The 20,376-nt window shown below is 35.7% G+C and overlaps 2 protein-coding genes across 2 annotated transcripts in view; one reads left to right on the top strand and one right to left on the bottom strand.

The window, feature by feature from the left end:
• Positions 1 to 11: 11 nt before the first annotated feature.
• LOC306849258 (RAB7A-interacting MON1-CCZ1 complex subunit 1-like) lies at positions 12 to 5,356 on the bottom strand. The gene is made up of 6 exons (XM_079384166.1): positions 5,028 to 5,356; positions 3,820 to 3,929; positions 2,868 to 3,014; positions 2,375 to 2,506; positions 2,175 to 2,289; positions 12 to 1,592 (listed from the first exon to the last, which is right to left on the bottom strand). Exons 1-6 carry the CDS (start codon positions 5,116 to 5,118, stop codon positions 1,357 to 1,359), a joined length of 831 nt encoding a protein of 276 aa, XP_079240292.1. The 5' UTR covers positions 5,119 to 5,356; the 3' UTR covers positions 12 to 1,356.
• Positions 5,357 to 7,446: 2,090 nt separating this feature from the next.
• The window catches only part of LOC306849153 (succinyl-CoA:3-ketoacid coenzyme A transferase 1, mitochondrial-like), a 48,333-nt gene continuing 35,403 nt past the window's right edge, over positions 7,447 to 20,376 (top strand). The window contains exons 1-7 of the mRNA XM_079384002.1: positions 7,447 to 7,772; positions 8,258 to 8,366; positions 8,894 to 8,984; positions 13,389 to 13,524; positions 13,691 to 13,840; positions 13,961 to 14,067; positions 15,475 to 15,535. Of these exons, the coding sequence (XP_079240128.1) occupies positions 7,674 to 7,772; positions 8,258 to 8,366; positions 8,894 to 8,984; positions 13,389 to 13,524; positions 13,691 to 13,840; positions 13,961 to 14,067; positions 15,475 to 15,535 (753 nt within the window). The 5' untranslated portion in view covers positions 7,447 to 7,673. The remainder of the gene's footprint in view (positions 7,773 to 8,257; positions 8,367 to 8,893; positions 8,985 to 13,388; positions 13,525 to 13,690; positions 13,841 to 13,960; positions 14,068 to 15,474; positions 15,536 to 20,376) is intronic.

The raw sequence follows: 20,376 nt of genomic DNA, 5'->3' as shown, positions 1-20,376 counted from the left end.
TGTCTATCTAGTCATGAAGATGTATATATATTTCAATTTCAGCAGGCAACTATTTTTACAGCTAACTTACATTATTATTCCAGCCACAATTACTCATAACAATGTATATACAATTACATATGATTAAACATATAAATCGTCAGTTTCTTGTTTTACACACATGCACACAGACATTATTTCATACACGACATAGTGAGATGCATAAGAAATCTTTACACGTGCCCATAACAACAAAAGACAATACTTTATTGAACCTTTTCTGATAAGAAGTGTGCCAAACTCTTTTGAGTTTACTTTATATCCCACAGTTCTGTGATGTCTATGGAATAGATCAGGAAGAGGATCAGTTTTGCAGTTTTTTTTTTTAACAACCACCAATTAGTTATATTTTATGTGAAAGTTTACTTTGGATAAGCATATGATTTATTTGGGTTTAACCTCAACAAAATTATGTTAAAGGCCACTACCATTATGTAGTGTTGCCATTAACCCCAAAACTGATGACTGAAATGCAAGGTAGTAAAGGTGGAGGTTTTTTACTAGATCTTAAAAGGTTAGCAATAGGAGTATAAAATACAGTATAACCTGAAATTTAGCTGAAGACCTTTTGATAATTACTAGGGACATGAAGACAACCAGCATCTTGTATCGATTAACACTCCTCTGGTGTAACAAGCTCTCATGTGAAAACAAAATATCACACGCACATTCACATTTCAACATTTCTTAACCCAAAATTTATTTCAATGAAGACATAAAAAACAAAAAATGAACTTCATTTGAAAAAGAATATGACCAAAAAGTTTAGCTTTTTAAAAGTATACTATCAAAATATCCAAATTCCCATCTCTGAACATTACATCTGGACAATGAAAGAAATAAAGATGCAACTTTTAATAAGTGAGCAGAAGAGGTGTCATATACAAAGATGTTATTAAAAAGAAAAGGTCCATACTTAAAAATGGTCACAAATACTTAAATATGCAACATATACCAGCATTTTCCCCTCCTTTGTACCATTTCTTTTAACATATATAAATGACATATATAAACGTAATTGAAAATAAATAAATAAAAATTAAAATAAATAAAAAGTTGTGATGTTTCTCAGCTGGAATTTTTTTTTCTTAAACAAATAGTTATTGTTTATATTTTACATTAGAAGTATTATTCCACATTCTCAGCGAAAACACACATCCAGAAAACAAATCTGGACCGGAAGATAAGTGCCTTTTTTGTTTTCAGTATTTTCTTTTTTAATCTTTTTTGTTTGTTTGTGTTTTTACTTTTTTTTTTTTGCTAGCTTCAGAACAATGACATTTTGTGAACCTCCTCTCCTAAAAGCTGTCTCCAGGTTTACTGTAAAATACTAAGGATCTCCTTGGCATTCTCGGTATTCCAGCCCTGACCCTGAAGTGGCCCCTCGCATGCCAGCACATACTTATGGAGGATTTGTGTGCCAATATCTCGGAAATGAAGCCTGTCCTCTTTGCGCTCTGTGGTGTCCATGCTGCAGTCCTCATATTTCACTGCCCAGAAACACATCTCACCAATGTACATCATTGTAAGCAAGTGAGTATCAGAAAAGATACCTAATGGGGGAAAAAAGGTAAAAAATAAATGAGCCAGTTTTGACAAGAATATAAACACGCACACATTTTATTTTGACTAGTAAAAATCTTATTCTCTAAAAATAACATGTTATGCTTGATTTTAAGATGAATTAGTAAATAAAACTCAACCGTCTTCTTCCAAAGTGACCGATAAGCTATATGACATATTTATTATTATATAGCAAATGTTAATCATAAGAAACTTCAGTTAAAAGCAGTGCATTATAAAACCACTAGCAATCTCAAAAATGGAGTGGAGTTTGCAGGCTGCAAATCTTTCCAATGGAAAAATCACTTTTCCGTTGTAAATTAACTTAAATATTTGAAGATACTGATAACCCACTGGCTTTGCGGTTTAGAGATTTTATAAATCATGCTTTGAAAATCCGCCCCTGCAGAGACAATGCCTGATGTGTCACACACAGAGACACAATCTGAATTCACAATGACTTGCATGTCTGCAGTTTTCAGCTCCCAAATTCCAAACAAATATCAGAAATGTCAGAAATCAACCATTAATCTTTCAGTTTTAGAACAGAAAGTACATTTGCAAAGATGTACCTTCTGCCAGAAAATTGGCGGTTGCAGAGTCATGAAAAACCACACCATCATTCAGCTTGACTGAGTTCCTCACTTGCAACATTCTCATAAGGTAACGCACACCTTCTTGAAGACACTGTGAAGACACGGAGCATTGCAACACTTACTCAAATCATGGCCACTAAAACTGGCACTGTGGAGTGAGACGTTGGTGAAAGAACCTTAAGGAATGTGGCTTTGTTCTTCTTGATCCATTGCTTGCGTTGGTGTAGTGTGTGGCAGTACATGTATAATAATGCCCCACGCCTCCAATATAGGCACTCCAGCAGCTCCAGCCCCAGCACAGACTGCACCTGATACAAACCACAGCATCACACTACAGTTACTCAGAACAGCTTTCTAAACTTATTCAGTCTATGCCAATTCAACTAGAAAATTAAGCTTATGCTATGTGTGCTTAAAGTAAAGAATATTTATTCTGGACACCCACATGTAAAGACATGATGCATAAAAAGTTGCACTTATGTTGCAAACAAACAAACAAAATGATACTACAATAAAAATTGCTGCATAAACTGGCACTTTTCCAAATTGCACAGGTGGTCTGTAACCAAAAATATTTACCAGTGGGAGTGGATGCCTTATTTAGAATCAACAGCAAATGAAACTAATTTTTCTAAGTAAATATCTTCTATGGATACACAAATACAACACCTCTTGTGCAGGTACCAGTCGCCCAGCTAACACCTCTGGCTCTGTCAAGTCCTGTAGTAACTGCTGGATTTTGAAAGGGGAAGTGTCCTCAGGAAACTCCTGATCTACAAGCCTGTTTTCCTCATAGAATGTAATGTCCAAGACAACCTGTAGAAAAGCAGGTAAAACAATAGGTCATATGAGCCATTACATCTAAAACAAGGTATCTGCAGTGTTTTTAAATTAAAATAAATAAATAAAATTGAATACATTCAAATAAAATACTGTATGCAGAACAAACTCATAAAATAAATCATATATTGCATATTCTTTTACTCAAGAAAACAGGCTGGGAACACATTCACCTGCAAAACATGGTAAATGGACATTTCAAAAAAAGATGTGTTTTATTCAATATATGCATAGGTATTGAAATTGGCTTATGTACTGATTATTATTATTATGCAATTTACTGATTAATATACAATTACATATGAATTAGGTCAATATTGATCAATATTGGATTTTGCTGATATAATACCTTTAATGAAATGCCACTAAACAGATTATTGTGCTGATAAACTGGGTTCCTGTAGAATGTGCAACAGTGCCATATTTTGACACTTAATATGCAGTGCTACCATTCATTTAATTCAAAGTTTTTTCAAAGTTTATTAATTGCATTAGGCCATATTGCTTTTCAGCCTCAAATTTAAGATCCTCTAAATTATATTTAAGACTTCAGTCCTTTGATGAAACTGAATTCAAGACATTTTAATACACTGTAAAATCTTAAATCTCTCTTGAATTAACATGAAGGCTAATCTAAAGGCTTAAAATGATATTCAATTACTAATTAACACAATATTTTCATATTATTAACTTTTTTTTTTTTTTTTTTACAAATCAAACATGTTAATATATAGTTACAATACGCTTAAGGGAATGTTATATGAATATATATATGAAGTACCTGTGTATAATCCTGCAGCAGTTTAGGGAGGCTGCTGCTCTCTCCTCCATGTCTATAATAGATTTTCAACTTGTCTAGTATGGAAGATGCATTCTGTAAGTAGTCATCATCTAGGAAGGGGGAAAAAAACAACATGTTTATATTTAATATCTAATAGAGGCCATACAACATGAGAGTTTATAGTTGGTGGTCTAAAAAAAAACAAAAAAAAAAAACAACAGTGGAGGTTATATATATCGTTCTGGCAAAATATCGGCCCTAAATGACTTTGTGGAATCAGCCTTCCAAACATATCTATAAAATTAAAATATTACACTTATTTACCAATTTTAATGCATGCAAATCTGTAACCTAAAGCACAGCTTTTGGTGTAGCCTAAAACAAATCACAACATTAATATCACAATGACAAAGAGGAAACTAGCTCTGTAAAACCAACATTGCACTGTCTGAAAAGAGCTTAAAACCCTTGTATATGTCCTCGGTTTTATTCTGATCACATGATGAGAATTATTCAATTGAAACATTTGAAAACAAAAAGCATTAGTATGCATGTATGTATATACTACGTATGACTGACAGGACCTAAACGACAATATAATCTGCATCATTTCAGACTAATAAACAACATAGGATTTTTTTTTATTATTATTTGTGACTATTTTTATATTACCGAGACCTTTTGTCTGGCTGCAGTAGGCAAAATACTTATTGAATAATTCTGCTAAACGAGTTTGACAGTCCGTTAAATAGCTATTTATCTCTTATATTGTTTAATGTGAGGTCGTGATATCACATTGCAGAATAACTATGACTAACGTTACATATATTATGTTTTTTGTTATTTGTGCGTCGTTCTGTATCACTGCCTGACCACATGCGTCTTCACTCAGTTAATGCAAAGTACTAGCTAGCCAAAACATTGAAAAATTACAAAACGTAAAAAACGTGCTTTACCTTTTACATTAGCTTGCAGTTTAGTATAAATACTACAGTGTTCGAATAAATTAGTTAACCAAACGTGTGTCGTATAAACAGGGTGATAGCTGGGCAGGAAAATGTTTGTTGTGATTCGCAGGAATGCTAACGACGAGCGGCTAAGCTAACTAGCTAACGATGACAACACCGGCTGATTCTGCCAATGAACATGCGTTATCTAGAATAACGAGAGACTGGTTTTGTGCAACTGACGACATGATTCCCGGTTACCTGGTTTCTCCGTCCGAAGAGTGGCACACTTGTTATCTAACTCAAAAATCCTCCTCTCCAGCTCGACGCTTCGTCTGTAGTCGTCGGCCATGACTGCAAACGACAGTCACGTGACGAGCGCGCGATTACTCACGTGCAGAGGATTACAGGGGTGTTTTGTTCTTTCGTTTCATTCATAAACTTCACGCTTGGCACTTATATCAAAGCAAGAGCTTACTTTGTCCAAATTATCCCCATAATACCCGGTGTTTGATAACGGCGGATTTAAACATTGGCAGAAGTGATGAATGGGAGTCCGACTCATTTTCCGCGAATCGATTCTTTCAAACAGTTCTTTTTAAAGAATCATTTCAAAGAGAGGTTCATCAGTTATTTTAGGTTATGACGTAATTATGCCATCACGTGGTGTCATGTTCTGACTTGTGCCTATTTCAAAATTATACCGATTAGCATTTATCTATTCTATTTTCTTCTGTTCATTTTTATGTCATTTACTCTTTATGTAATTTACATAATGTTATTGTGGGTTTTATGTATTTTTATTATTTGTATTTGCATTTTATTTATTAATGTATTTATTTGTAAATCCCAATTTTTCCTGACTGTTGTTGTTATTCTGATATAGGTATTTAAACTATATTGTTTGAATAAAAAAAACTTAATTTGTTTTTAAAAAAGCACGAGTTGGCTCACTTTATATATATATATATATATATATATATATATATATATATATATATATATATATATCTTTTTTTTTTTTTTTTTTTTTTTTGTGACATTCAGCCAAGTATGGTGACCCATACTTGGAATTCGTGCTCTGCATTTAACCCATCCAACGTGCACACACACAGCAGTGAACACACACACACCGTGAACACACACCCGGAGCAGTGACCAGCCATTTATGCTGCGGCGCCCGGGGAGCAGTTGGGGGTTCGGTGCCTTGCTCAAGGGCACCTCAGTCGTGGTATTGAGGGTGGAGAGAGCGCTGGACATTCACTCCCCCCACCTACAATCCCTGCCGGCCCGAGACTCGAACCCGCAACCTTTGGATTACGAGTTCAACTCTCTAACCATTAGGCCACGATATGATAGTGCGCACAAATACAACACATATTATTTAAAAATAGCCAAGCTATGTGGGTCATTCCTGGGATTCGGTAACATTTCAACTTGGAATATACTTGTTTTTCAACTATGTGATTCAACTTCTAAATAGCCCACATCAAACCCCACCTCAGACTTAAAGACTTTTCATTAGGCCTATTTTTTCAGCTTTAGACACCTTTTTTTTCTCAACCCCGTAACAGACACAATGGGATTAGTTTAAACAGGATTTTACACAGAAATTGTTATAAAACAAACATGTACAAACTTTCCATGTTGACTAACCTGACCCACTTACCTTTTGTCTACTTACCAGTTGCTCCACCGCTCCTGTTCTCCACCGTCTCCACGCTCCACTGTTACCTCCGGATCCCCTGGAAAAGGAAAAAGGACATTCACACTCAGATAAGCCCCTAGAGACTTTCCCATTCCCCACCTGCTTACCTGGACATTCTGCTCATCTCCTTCCCCTCTGCTACTCAATACAACTGTTGATTGCATTGCACTTACCTCTGTGTCCTGTGTCTATCTGCTGACATGTGTCTACGGTCTCTTTATTTTTGTAAAAATATTTGTCATTTAAATTTGAACTAAAACCACAATTTTAATATTTAGCCCTTAATATGTCAGATAGTAATCAAGAAATACTTTTGTTTTAATTGTCTTCGCTATATTTTTCTAAAAATATTTATGTGACAAGGTGTGATGGGGTTGAAGACTGTAACACATTTGAAGGGATACGTTGCCTTAAATTAAAATTTTTGATTTTGTTTCTCTCTCATATTGTCCCCTTGTTTCTGGGTCAACATCTGCATGGCCAACATTGTCTTTCTGCTGCAAATGTGGGTGCAATTTCTGATGTATGATACTTTTATCAACTATCAACATTTAGTCATTTAGCAGACGCTTTTATATAAAGCGACTTAAAAATTAGGACAATGGAAGTGATCAAAATCAACAAAAGAGCAATGATATGCAAGTGCTATAACAAGCCTCAGATAGCTTAACGCAGTACACAGCAAGTTTAAATAAAATAAAACAGATAGAATAGAAAAATATAGAGCAAGCTAGTGTTAGAGGCCTTTTTTGCTTTTGTCAATTGTATAATAAATAAAAAAGAAAACAAATAGAATACAAAAAGAGTAGAGAAGCTAGTGTTAGTTTTTTTTAAAAAGAAAACAAGCAGTTGGTAAACGAACAGAGTGCAAGAATTAGAATAGAGAGTGCTATATAATAATAATTTATAATATAATATGGATCACTGAAACTCGGACATGCACTTTGCTGCGTTTTTCAGTCTAGAACCACTGAAAGAATCGTTCATGCTGGTATGGTGAACAATCATGCGATTCGTGAGAATGAATTCATAAGAATGAATCGGAAGCCGCTAGATGGTGGTGGGAGGGTTAAATGCAAATAAGCCAATCGAGCCCCCGACACTCCTTCGCTTACTTCATCCCCGCCTATCTGAGATCAACGAGGGCATACTGTCACCATCATTCACTATACACAAAATTAGGCCTGTAATTTGCAGACATGGCGACTCTTAAAGCGCTATCTAGAGTGGAGAGTGTGATCATCAGGAACGTGACAGCGACGGTCAAGACGAACATCTCGCGGTTCTCCGTTGGCAAGGTCAGTGTTTACAAATAGAAGACGGTGCATCCGAAATTTTGCATGATGGTGAACGTGTCGGTGCTTCTATTTTTGCCCCACTTTCCAATGCATGGCGAAGACGGTGGTGCAGATCGTATAGAAGCCTATAAATAATCATATATATGATGTGTGTGCATTAGTTTAAAAGAATGGTGTGTTGCAACGCTTATTCGCCTGATATTAAAAGCTTGTGTAATGGCATATTTCAGAGACTAGTGAAACTAGTCATTTTGTGCTGCATTGTGTTTTCTCAGCAAACCATTTAAAGAGCATCAGCATACATTTGAGTTACAACCAATCAGATTGACTGGAAGCTTAAAGGATTTCAAGTGATTTACAGATTCATTGACTGTGAATTCAAGTGTGTAAATCTTTCATTAATGCTTTAAAGTTGTTGTCTGTAGGGTTTGTTTTTGTATGTTCAGCCTACTTCATTCACTCTGTTAAATGCCTGTTGTTGGCAGACATGTGGCTGTTACTTTTCCACCTCAAGTCAACGGTCCGGACAATTTTATTCAGACCCCCTAGATGCCGTCAAAGATATTCCTAATGGAGCTACTATTCTTGTGGGAGGTAAGGGTTATGATTTATCATCAACTCTTCCTTTATCAGTAACTGTCATCTTATTACTTAGACTAAGTTTTGATGTCAGTAATATTTTATTAAATGTTGAAAAAAGTCACCTCACCACAAAAGACTGTGTTTATTGGATCAAAAATAATTCAGCAGGTTGTCCATTAGTCTTCAGTGTCACATGATCCATCAGAAATCATTCTGTAATGCTGATTTGGTGTTCAAGAAAAATTTCTTCTCTTTATTATTCTTATTACTGAGGCAGTATTCTTCAGCTTATATTTTAATTGTATTTATTTACATTGTAATAACTTTTAATCAATTTAAGGTGTCCTTGCTAAAAAAAAAAAGGATTAAATTCTTTTTAAAAATTGCACTGATTTTTTTGAATGACTTATTATTATTATTATTATTATTATTATTATTATCAGTGTGTATATTAGTTATATTACATTACAAAAGCCTTTATAAATAGCTTAAGACAACCATTTTGTAAATTCTTTAATATCCTTTCCTCTCATTCACAGGCTTTGGCCTGTGCGGTATTCCAGAAAATCTGATCAACAGTTTGCTGAAGACAGGAGTTAAGAGCCTGACTGCAGTCAGCAATAATGCAGGGTAAGCCTTTCTTATAGGCTATGTAAACAACAACTTAAATTCAGCCAAAAACTGTGATTGCACTGAATTCAACCAACTTTGTTACTCCACTAGTAGGCCTAACACTGACCTCCTGTACTTCCTGACACATGCAAACAAACAGCTTATATTGAAGTATTAAAACCAATAGATAATGTCAAGAACCAACAGTAAATGATGCTTCTGTGATTTGAGATTTAAAATCCATTTGGAGCCTTTTGAGAAATGGCAAAATAAGCAAAACCATAAACATCTGAGGTCATTGAGTACAACTCCATAACCTCAGTTGTTCTCTAGATGTCGCTACAAGAATTTCTCCCTTAAATGAAGATGAGAATGTGTGCACAACTGCCCACAAATAGAACGAGATTACCAGTATGAAGCATCACACCACCTTTTTCTCAGACAGGATAAGCAAGTCTAATCTGTCAAGTAGGCCTAGGCATACTGGTAAATACAGAACAGTGAACACAGGGAAATGAATGATCAAAATTCCGTCTTAGGAGTAAATGTTTTTTTAAATGGCTAGTTATACAGTCTATTTACTATCTTATTGGATATTGGTGTTATTGCTGCTATGTTGCAGCTGCTGTGAACATGTGACTTGACACTATGTATAGGCCTCTCTGTTCTGGCATTTTCCCGGGTTGGTTGTCTATGAATATATTATTGCATAATTTCTGAAAATGGGCCAGTTATGTTATTTTGGGTCTTTTTTATTATTATTTCTATCGTAACCAGAGAGTGAGGACAGTGTGGGTTGATAAGACTAATATATATATATATATATATATATATATGTGTGTCTATATGTTGAATACACACAACTTTTTCCGTTAGCTCCTATATTACAGAATACAAACTTTCCAAACCCATAAAAGTACTCTTTTAGTTCAACACGTCTGGCGTTTTTCCTGTTTTAAATAGAACATTCTCGACTGATTCCCTTCTTGAAGTTTATTTCTTTCCCGTCTGACTGTTTGATTCCTGCTGTTCTTGACTGCATTTTGTTGTCGTAGACCTTGTTCTGTGAGTTCTGAATCTCTGTGGTAAAAGTCTTTCGGTCTACCACAGAGAGATTTCTCAGTGAGACTGTAATGTGAAACCAATGTCACAGCAGTGTTTGGCATTAGCGTGCGTAACTCGCAAGGACGCTGTTTCCTATGCAACTTCTTTTCATCAACAACCCCTGCTGACACTTTTAACGTGTTGCTCATTACTTAGAAATGGAGTGCTGACTTGTTTGGAAGTAGTTATTGGCCATTGTGTATTATCTGGTTACAGACTGGTGTTCTTCTAAGTTGAAAGAGCTGCCGCAACCCTGTAGCAGTGTTAAAGGGATAATTATTTAACAGTTCCGCGTCTTGAATTTAATTGGCTGAGAAGTATTTCAAGAGTGCTGATTTTAAGATCCTACAGCACTGGGATTTTTCAGTGTTTGACTGTCAGACTGTATAATAGTGGCGTGTTTGTTTCAGTAAATGTTTTGGCAGGTTATACTGTTACGCCAGTAGGTGGTGATAAGTGACTATATTTTTATGACAGAGTCATTGAATGATTCATTCAACTGATTTATTTAAAAACACAGATTCATTCAGGAACAAAGCATGTGACTGTTGCACTCTGCTGATGTAGTCTACTGGAAGGAGGGAATGAAAACAAGTGAGCAAATTTGGATGCTGAGTTTGCCATCTGCTGGCAAGTTCTGGGAATTCAGGATGCTACCTTCAGTGCATGTGAACTAGCAGCAACAGTGCCTTGCGGAAGTATTCATATTTTTTTCACGTTTTGTTATGTTGCAGCCTTATGTTAAACTGCTTTAAATTACTTTTGCACATCAATCTACACTCCAAACACCATAATGACAAAGCACAAAACAGGTTTGTAACATCTTTGCAAATTTATTAGAGATAAAACACTTAAATGATTCCATTGCTTAAGTATTCATACCCTTTTCTGGGACACTTGAAATTTAGCTCAGGAGCACTAATATCACTTGTAGATGTTACTACACTTCGAGTTGAGTTAAACTGTGGCAAATTCATTTGAATGAGTATGATTTGGACAGGCACACACCTCTCAGAAAAGGTTTAACAGGTGATAATGCATATCAGAGCAAAAACCAAGCCCTGAGGACAAAAGAACTGACTGTAGAGCTCAGAAACAGGTTTGAGTCAAGCCACACATCTGAGGAAGAGTTCAGAAAAAATTCTGCTGCATTGAAGGTTCACAGAAGCATGTAGCCTCCATTATGTTTGAAACAACCAGGACTCTTCATAGAGCTGACCTCCTGGCAAAACTGAGCAATTGATGGAGAAGGGGCTTGGTTATACTGGTGACCAAGAATCTGATGGTCACTCTAGTTGAGCTCTATGATCATATGCAGATGGGAGAAACCTACAGAAGGACAAACATCACTGCAACACTCCACCAATCTGGGGTTTATGGCAGTGTGACCAAACTCAATCCTCTCCTCAGTGAATACACATGAAAACACTTGGAATTTGCAAAAAAGCACCTAAAGGACCCTCAGACTCTGAGAAACAAGATTCTCTGGTCTGATGAACCTCAATTCTAAGCATCATGTTTTAAGGAAACCAGTTCTCCTCATCGCAAACCCATAGCTTGGGTTTGAACCCAATCAAATATTTCTGGAGAAATACTAAGTTAAGGGTATGAATACTTATGCAAGGCACTGTAGTTGTTGAGTGTGCATCAGTTATTCATGTGGTACATTATGGGACTGAATGACTCGATTGTCAAACATTGGTTTTGGGCACCACTACAAATGGCTGTCCTCAAATAATGCACTATATACAGGTATAGGGGGTGATTTTGTGCACAGCCTGTCTTTGAGTGAATCATTCATTTAAACAGTTGCTCAAAATAGCAGATTCATTCAAGAACAAAACAACACCACTGAGATGCACTACACTCATTTTACAACTTAATTTTGAACTTTTTCCACTGGCAGAGCAAGAATAATAATAAGTAACTTCTGGCAATATTGTCTGAAATGTAAGTGGCTCAATATTAACTTGCACTAGTTAAGTTATTGTGCTTTTTATAAAATAAAGAAATTACCTCAGTAAATTCTAAGCACATATGACCTTGATTGCGGCTTCTTCTTTTCTTTCTCTTAAAACTAGTTTAGGTTCAAGCACTAAAAAGCCTTTGTCATTTCTCTGACAGGAGAAAAAGTGAAGACGACACATTAGAAGAGAGTTAATGAGAACATGGCATGACACAGTATGTGTCTAATTGCAACCTTTCTCGGTCCAGTGAATGAGTCGTGACATGAAGAGTCTGTGCTCCCTGTTGATTGAATGAACCTAAAAATATGCATGCGCTTATAAAACGTCTGTATTAACTTTCATCAAACATTTCCCCCTCATGTTTCACCAGAACACCTTTGGTATTAACAGTGTAAAAATGTCCGGATCTGCTCTACTGCACTGACTACCTTTAAAATGGGATAGCCAACATTTTTATACCTCAGTGCGTTTCAAGCCTCAGTAAGTCATGCCGTTGGTTAATGAGTGACTAAATCAGTTTTGAGTCGCTGCTTCTGTAACTGTGCCAAGCCACCGCACACACCGAACTGAGGAGGTCCGACAGATCTGTAAAATGTTTCATGTTTCTTGTTGTAAAACTGAGTTGTGCAGCCTTTGTCTCAGTATTCTCTGCGTGTTTAGAATTTTAATGACCGGTTTGTTATAGAATGGCCAGTGGACACTGGATTTAGACCTGTTTAGCCAATAAGTGCTACTTTTCCAACAATATTTTCAGCCTAAATTGGACATTGCTTTTTTCAACAGAGATTTCAACCATAGATTCAAACCTACTTTTCAAAAGTTTAGGATTTAATTTCATATTTTATTTGACATTTCTGAAGGATCATGTGACACTAAAGACTAGAGTAATAATGCTGAAAATTCAGCTTTGCATCACAGGAAGGAATACATATTTTTTTAAATATATTACAATAGAAAACAGATATTTTAAATTATAAAAATGTTTCACAATGTTACTGCTTCCACTGAGTTTTTGAGCACATAAATGCAGCCTCGGTGAGCATAAGAGACCTACAACATTTTGAGACAATGACATTGTAATGTTGCGACCACACACATTCTCTTTACTAGATCTATGACATCAAAGGTAGCAGACGAGGAAAAATATCTAGTCCATTTCTGGCTGTTTATTTGACATGGTTACTTTTGAATAGTCATCAATGGAGAATGATAATTTTTACAGTCATGTTGTGTTCTTAAGGCAAATACTAGAAGTTGAAAACAGAAATTAGTTATGTATTGGTTTGAAATATATTGCATAAGGACATATTAAGGTGTATTGTTTTTTTTATTTTCTTTATGGTTTACACAGAGTGGATGACTTTGGCCTGGGCCTGCTCCTTCGGACCAAACAGATCAAGCGTATGATCTCGTCATATGTGGGGGAGAATGTAGAGTTTGAGAGGCAGTATCTCAGTGGTGAGCTGGAGGTGGAATTGACCCCACAGGTGAGACCATCCTTTACCCAGACCTTCAGAATAAACACTTTCCCTTTGTTCTCAATGGCAAGTTTATTGCTAAGTATATGTATGCTAAAGATTTTCTAGTACCATTCTTCCAAAAAAATCCAATCAGGTGTATTTAGTTTTACCCATTGTGCTGTGTTGATGGCAGGGCACGCTAGCAGAGCGGATCAGGGCCGGAGGCGCAGGTGTGCCTGCCTTCTTCACTGCCACAGGCTATGGCACACTCATCCAAGAGGGAGGCTCGCCTATCAAATACAACAAGGACGCCACCATTGCCATCGCAAGTGAACCCAGAGAGGTCAGAGCTGCTGCTTTTATCTTCCAGTCTTACTGAGTGATACAATAATACAGCTGATGTCTGTGTAGATGAAGTTTGATCAGTAAAAATATTTATATTGATTTGTATGTCATGTTTCAGGTGCGTGAATTTAATGGCCGGCACTACATCATGGAAAAATCCATCACGGGCGACTTTGCGCTGGTCAAAGCCTGGAAAGCAGACAAAGCTGGGAATGTCATCTTCAGGTACAAGTGTCTATTTTTTTCTCAGGTTGTTCAGCCCTACTTCAGATAGACTAGAAGTTGTTTTCCTTAACTATACGGTGTCACATGTTCATTGGGGTGGTTGGTTTTTTGCCCAAACCTTAAAATAGTTACTTTCTCTCACCTTTCTGTTTTCATTTAGCACAATCCCACAGACTGTTTCATTGAAGGGAAGGCCATATGAGACTCTTTTGTAAAAAGGAGACATAAACAGTATCTCATTTTAGCTTAAAATTTAAATACAGTAGACAAGGCAAACCATTAAAATGACTGTAATTTCTAACCTAGTCATTTTATTCATTATACAACCCACAGAGAATAATGTTCTAAAAATAGTACTAAAATACATAAAAAATATAATAGTGATGTTTTTAAATATTATTTTTAAATGCACTACCATTCAGAGGACGTCTGCTTAACACATCTGCATTTATTTACTAAAAAAAAAAAATGCAGTAAAGACAGTAATATTATTACAATGTAAAATAACTTTTCTAATTGTGTCATATTTAAAAATGTAATTTATTCCTGATGGTAAAGCTGAATTTTCAGCATCGTTACTCCAGTCTTCAGTGTCACATGATCATTCAGAAATCATTCTAATATGCTGATTTGGTGCTCTGTAAACAATTATTATTATTATTATTATTATCAATGTTGAAAAGAGTTAAAACTGCTTATATTTTTGTGGAAATCATCATGATTCTTTTTGCATTATTCTTTAATGAATAGAAAGTTCAGAAGAACAGCATTTAATCAGACTTTTTTTTTATTTTATTTTTTTTACAATGTACTGTAAAAGTCTTTGTCACATTTGATCAGTTGAATTAATTCTTGCAAAATTCTGTTTTTTAAAGTATTAAAAAGATCTTATTGACTTAACTTTTGAATGGTATTATATGTATAAAATGCATTAACAAATGTTATAAAATGTTAAAATAAAAACACAAAGCATGTTACCATATTACAATGATCGAATTAGTGTTATAAAAACAGCTGTGTGTGGTATATTGCATTTGAAAACATTTTACATTCCCAATGTTACATAATTTTGTACAGCATTTGTTTTTTTTGTTTTTTACCACAAGGGTGCACTGTTTCCTCTTCCATTAAAAATGAATGTGCTCTTGTTCTGCTTTGGTTAAAGTTTTTTTTAGCATGGCAGCACTATGGATGATGAGTTAATAATAGGTGTTTTTGACAATAGTCGAACTATTTTTAGTTTTTAGAGCTTGTCATTCTGGCTTATTTCACTAGATTTCATCATCAGTGCCTTGTAAACAGAGGAAAGACCATTTCAGTCTTTCATATATAACATTTCACCTCAGCTGTGGAGCTTTAAAGTCAGTTTTACAGACTTTAATGTTGGTCATGAACTTTTTTTATCAGGAAAACAGCACGGAACTTCAACCAGCCCATGTGCAAGGCAGCCAAAATCACAATTGTGGAGGTAGGTGGATACCACATGACCACATAACACATGTGCTTCTTTTAGATTCTGTTTGGTGCATAATTACAAGTTTAAAAGCTTGTACATGTATCATATTATCCATCCGATGAATTCAATTGCCCGGAACATATATCTCTTCACCTGCGTTTCATTTCATCATTGTTTTTCACTTAAACAAAATAAATTGTTAGTTTCATCTAGATCTTTGAAGTTTCCCCCCCCTATTCACTCCTTTTTCATTTCCTTTCTATAGAGCGCTTTTCAAACACTTGTCTGCATATCAAATATGCTTTTATCTAAGCCTTTGTTCAAAACACGCAGCTACGAACAAAAGACTTATCAAAAGGCATTTTCAGTCGCCATGAATGAACTCCATTAATTAATATGGTCTTCCAGCATTCCGTTCTTTCTCTTGCAGCCCTGGCTGGAAATGGTTTACAATGTGAAACAATAACTGAATTCAAAACCTTTGAGTAGACATTTCTGTAACTAGTCTTCACTCTTCACAATCTGTCTACCAATCAATCCATAACTAGTAGTGCCATCAGGAAGGAAGACTTTTAGCTCACTCATATTGTTTAATTGTCTTAGATGCTATCAGCACATTAGAGCTTTTATATTTCTGCTTTTCAATCTTTATTGTAGCTATGCTGCAATATGAGCAGATATTAGTGGCCAGTATCATCTGACAATACGGCTATTGCAGTCCCACTAAAGATAAACTTATCAGTTCACTGAACACACAGTAATGGTTAAAGGCCTTTTTCATTGTTTGCGCATCTGGTGATGAAAGCTGTCCTGCTAGGAGAATGAATCAGTCGGCTGAGTGCTGAGCAACAGTGTGTATCTTGCATTCTGCCTCTGTTTGACTGGTTAAGATGTTGTTTGTGGCAGCAACTCTTCAGCTTTCGCAGCAGGGACTCATGCCATGCGCTGCCATCACTGTTGTCTGGGGATGAGAAAAGAAAACAGTCATCTGGTTTACTACAGGTGTCTGTCTCAAATGTTTTAAAAGATTAACTCCAGGATTCTACACTTATCCATTGTGCTTATACACTACCGTTCAGTTTGGGGGCAGAATGACTTTTATTCAGTATGGTTTATCAAATGTTACAGTAAAGACATTTATAATTTTTCAAATGGTTTCTATTTCAAATACATGCTGTGCGCTTTTCTATTCATCGGCATATTAGAATGATTTCTGAAGGATCATGTGACACTGAAGACTGGAGTAACGATACTGAAAATTCAGCTTTGCATCACAGGAATAAATAAAATTTTAGAATACATTAAAATAGAAAACAGTCATTTGAAATTGTAATGTTTTCTTTACAACTATTAATGTTTTTACAGTATTTTGATCAAATAAATGCAGCCTTGGTGAACATAAGAGACTTAAAAATGAAAAAAAATGATGCTAACATTTGAACCATAGTGTAGTTTGTGAATCATTGATTTTAATATTCAAGAACAAAACAGGAATGGGAGCAGAGGGATGACGCACATAATTTTCTGATTCCAATAATCAAAAATCACAAAATTCAGGGTATCTCTTATACTCCCGTTTGAGCAATAGTTTTATACATGTAGGATGTGCAGACAAATCTGTCAATTACATTGCATTGATTGCATTTTGTTCACACCATTAACTGCAAATTCAGACCAAAAAATGACACATTATTTGTTCTTGGGCTGTTAATTTAATGTTAATTTGCAATTAATTATTACAACAATGGTCTAATTAATATATTACATTCCTGTTATGATGTTCATATTTTAATATTGTGTGGATTAATAGTATTTGTATTATATAATAATGTTAATAATAAAATGTCAAAAAATAAAATACAATTGGAGCAAGCTGCAATTAATGAACACATGTCGGTCAGTTAGTTAATTGCATGTAGTTACTATGGAGTTGGTTAATTAATAGATCATATAATTAATTAAGTTATAAATCTAATTGATTGACAGGCCTATAGTTAAAACTTTAGACCAAATGCATGTAGTGGAGATTTTGTGCAAATGCTTTTTTAGAGCAAAGTGGTTGTGAGCCAGTTTTGTTGATAATGCGTGGACATGCAAGTGCATCTCTTTTTCCAGACAGAACCATCCTGTTATGTGAAGATGATTATGTGAATCATCCTTACAGTCCTTGATCAGCTTATTATGGTCTCTTGAGCTTGATTGGAACCAGCGTAAGCTCTGTCCCATGTTTTACTTCAAAGAGACTGCCATTTCCTTTGGCCCTTCACCTGTACTCCCCCTGCTGTGTTTGCATATATTATCTGGCCACGGAGTACGTTATATTTGAAAGCTTCAGCATTTCTTTGACTTTCTGCCATCTGATTTTTCACGCTAAAATAGCTGAGGCCATATTTGGTTCCGTGGAAGGGAGACAGTGTTTTATGATCATCCAGTTATAATCTGCCAAAATCAGCAGCCATGTTGAATTATTTCCTCTCAATTGGCTGGCTGATGAGGCTTGCCAATGGCTCAGTGTTTCGAGAGAAGCGTTCCTGTTGCCTGTCAGAGCCAGGCGCTGGAAATACTGATGCCACTGGAGGAAACTGCCATCTTATTTCCTCTCGTTATGAAACAGACAGCGCATCACAGCGTCCTAATTAACAGGATATCTGATAGCTGCACATCCATAAAGCTCCTAATGAATTAAAAAGAAATGATCATTAGCATTAACCAAAGGAAATGCAGATTGCCAAAAAACAATAATAAAGCAGGCAAAATCGATTCGGCCAGTCGGTTGCCAGGCGACAGAAGCCTGCACGGCAGATCCGTGGCATATTCCAGTTATCCTGTTATCGTAGGTACAATGAGGCCCAGAGCATTGTGGGATGCAAGGGCAGTTGGTTCAAACAAGGCCATATTTGCTAGTCGCATCGGTTATAAAGGAACAGATCTGTTTTTTTGTCAAATTTAGTTGCATGAAATGGGTTTTCCAGGATGAGGCTAATTGGTTATTGATGAAATTCGCCCTCAAAGGTATTATCTCTCCTCCTCCCTCTGTCCAATTTCAAAACGCTGATTATCCTTTTGGTTTGTTGCACATAAATTACCAGTGCGACAGCTGGGGCATTGTGAGCGAGATCAGGGATATTGCAAAATGTGAAGCCAGTAGATCGTAGTGTTGATTTTTCAATCCTGTTTCAATCAAATAATTACCTAGTAGAATATTTGTGTGTCTTTACGTAAAGATTTCCTGATTAGTCTGCAAATTCTTATTTTTGCCCTCCATCACGTCTTAATTACAACTGTATAGGTTATTATAAATAGAAATGTATTTAAAGAATTATTAAATTAATTTAAAAAAAATATTCATTCTATCTTTATGGATACATATGGTATTTTTTTTAATGCAATTACACTCTTAAAAATAAAGGTGCTTCACGATGCCATAGAAGAACCTTTTTGTCTAAATGGCTCCATAAAGAACCTTTAACATCTGAATTAATTATAAAAAAGTATGAAAGAGATGGTTCTTTAAAGAACCTTTGACTGAATGGTTCTTTGTGGAACCAAAAATGGTTCCTCTATGCTGGCATCGCTTGAAGAACCTTTTAAGCACCTTTATTTTTAAGAGTCTACAGTTTGCTTTCATTTTAGATTTAAAGGTTAAAAAAAGGGCACAAATGCACCAAAAGTAGCACAGTATACAGTCGTGTAGAGTACATGTACAAAAGTTGTCATTGTTCGCTGTAATGTGGAATAGAATGATTAAGCATATAATCTAAATTTTCTCCTTATTTAAACACATTTAAATTTTCTCCTTTCGTGTTATCAAATTGACGAATTAAAAGCGCATGTGCAGAGACTGTATGATAATTAGATATTTATACTATAGATTCCCTTGTTAGTTTATTTGAAAGGCTTCATTCTGTTTTAAGGCCCTTGGCGTAGATTCATTTTATGAAAATGTGCTATGTCGATAAATACCATTTTTAAAACTTACCTGTTTCTTTAGATGTCCTCTTCTCTTCAGGTGGTACATATTCCCCTCAAGGGCCACTTGAGTGAAGTGGTAATTGTATTTAGCCTCAGGTTGGCGGCCTCTCAAGGTGCATGCTGCTGATAGGCCAGGACTCTTCTAACATACTCCTACTGAGCTGAAACCTACTTCAAAAACATCTGGTGAGGAGCAAGAAGAGAAGTAGATAAATAGACAACACTGTACAAAAACACTACTACACAAAATCTATCCACAGTATTTTTAAACACACCTGGTTTTGTGTTTTTCGGAAAATGTCACATATTGTTAGCTTAGCGCTGTTCATGCTTCCATTGGATTTTGGATTTGGATTTGTCTCATCATGCTCAGTGCCAAAATGCCTAACTATTTTTGAAGATTACGGTTTATTTGTGCACCGTCTGTTGCCTGTGCTTGGCATTTGCTATGAAGTGAGAAATGAAAAATAAACACTGAATCATTTTTAGCTACCTGCCTGATTCTAAGCGATATGTAGAATATATATCCACTGCAAGCTTTTGATTGAGACACCAACTGTTTCATAACAACATGTGTCCATCAGGTTTTGTAGATTTAACCAGCTTTGACAAGGATCTCAGTCCAAAAAAAGAACAAACCCTTGAAAAAAGGTTTCTCGGTGTCCCTCAGGGATTTTGGATACCTGTTTCCTTCTTTCTAGATGACATCAAGGTTATTTTCATTCCCATTGAAGACCAAACGCCACTTCGGAGGAAGATATGTCAATATTTGAGTTTATTTCGGGGGGCTGCTTGTGTGTACAGATAGATATTATGTGACATAGAGTATCACGTGATATCTGTATATGATATGTAATTTATAGCTCAAAAAACCTGTCAAA

This window comes from Barbus barbus, assembly GCF_936440315.1.
Source record: "Barbus barbus genome assembly, chromosome: 29".
NCBI classification, from domain to species: domain Eukaryota; kingdom Metazoa; phylum Chordata; class Actinopteri; order Cypriniformes; family Cyprinidae; genus Barbus; species Barbus barbus.
This window is presented reverse-complemented; position numbering and strand designations above follow the sequence as displayed.

What these genes read in the sequence shown, in the direction of transcription:
- LOC306849258 (XM_079384166.1), bottom strand. Translation starts at nt 5,118, where the DNA reads ATGGCCGACGACTACAGACGAAGCGTCGAGCTGGAGAGGAGGATTTTT. An exon ending in GACTGGTACCTGCACAAGAG is followed by an intron (nt 2,507 to 2,867) that starts GTGTTGTATTTG and finishes GGTTTGTATCAG; the next exon opens with GTGCAGTCTGTGCTGGGGCT. An exon ending in CGCCAATTTTCTGGCAGAAG is followed by an intron (nt 1,593 to 2,174) that starts GTACATCTTTGC and finishes TTCCCCCATTAG; the next exon opens with GTATCTTTTCTGATACTCAC.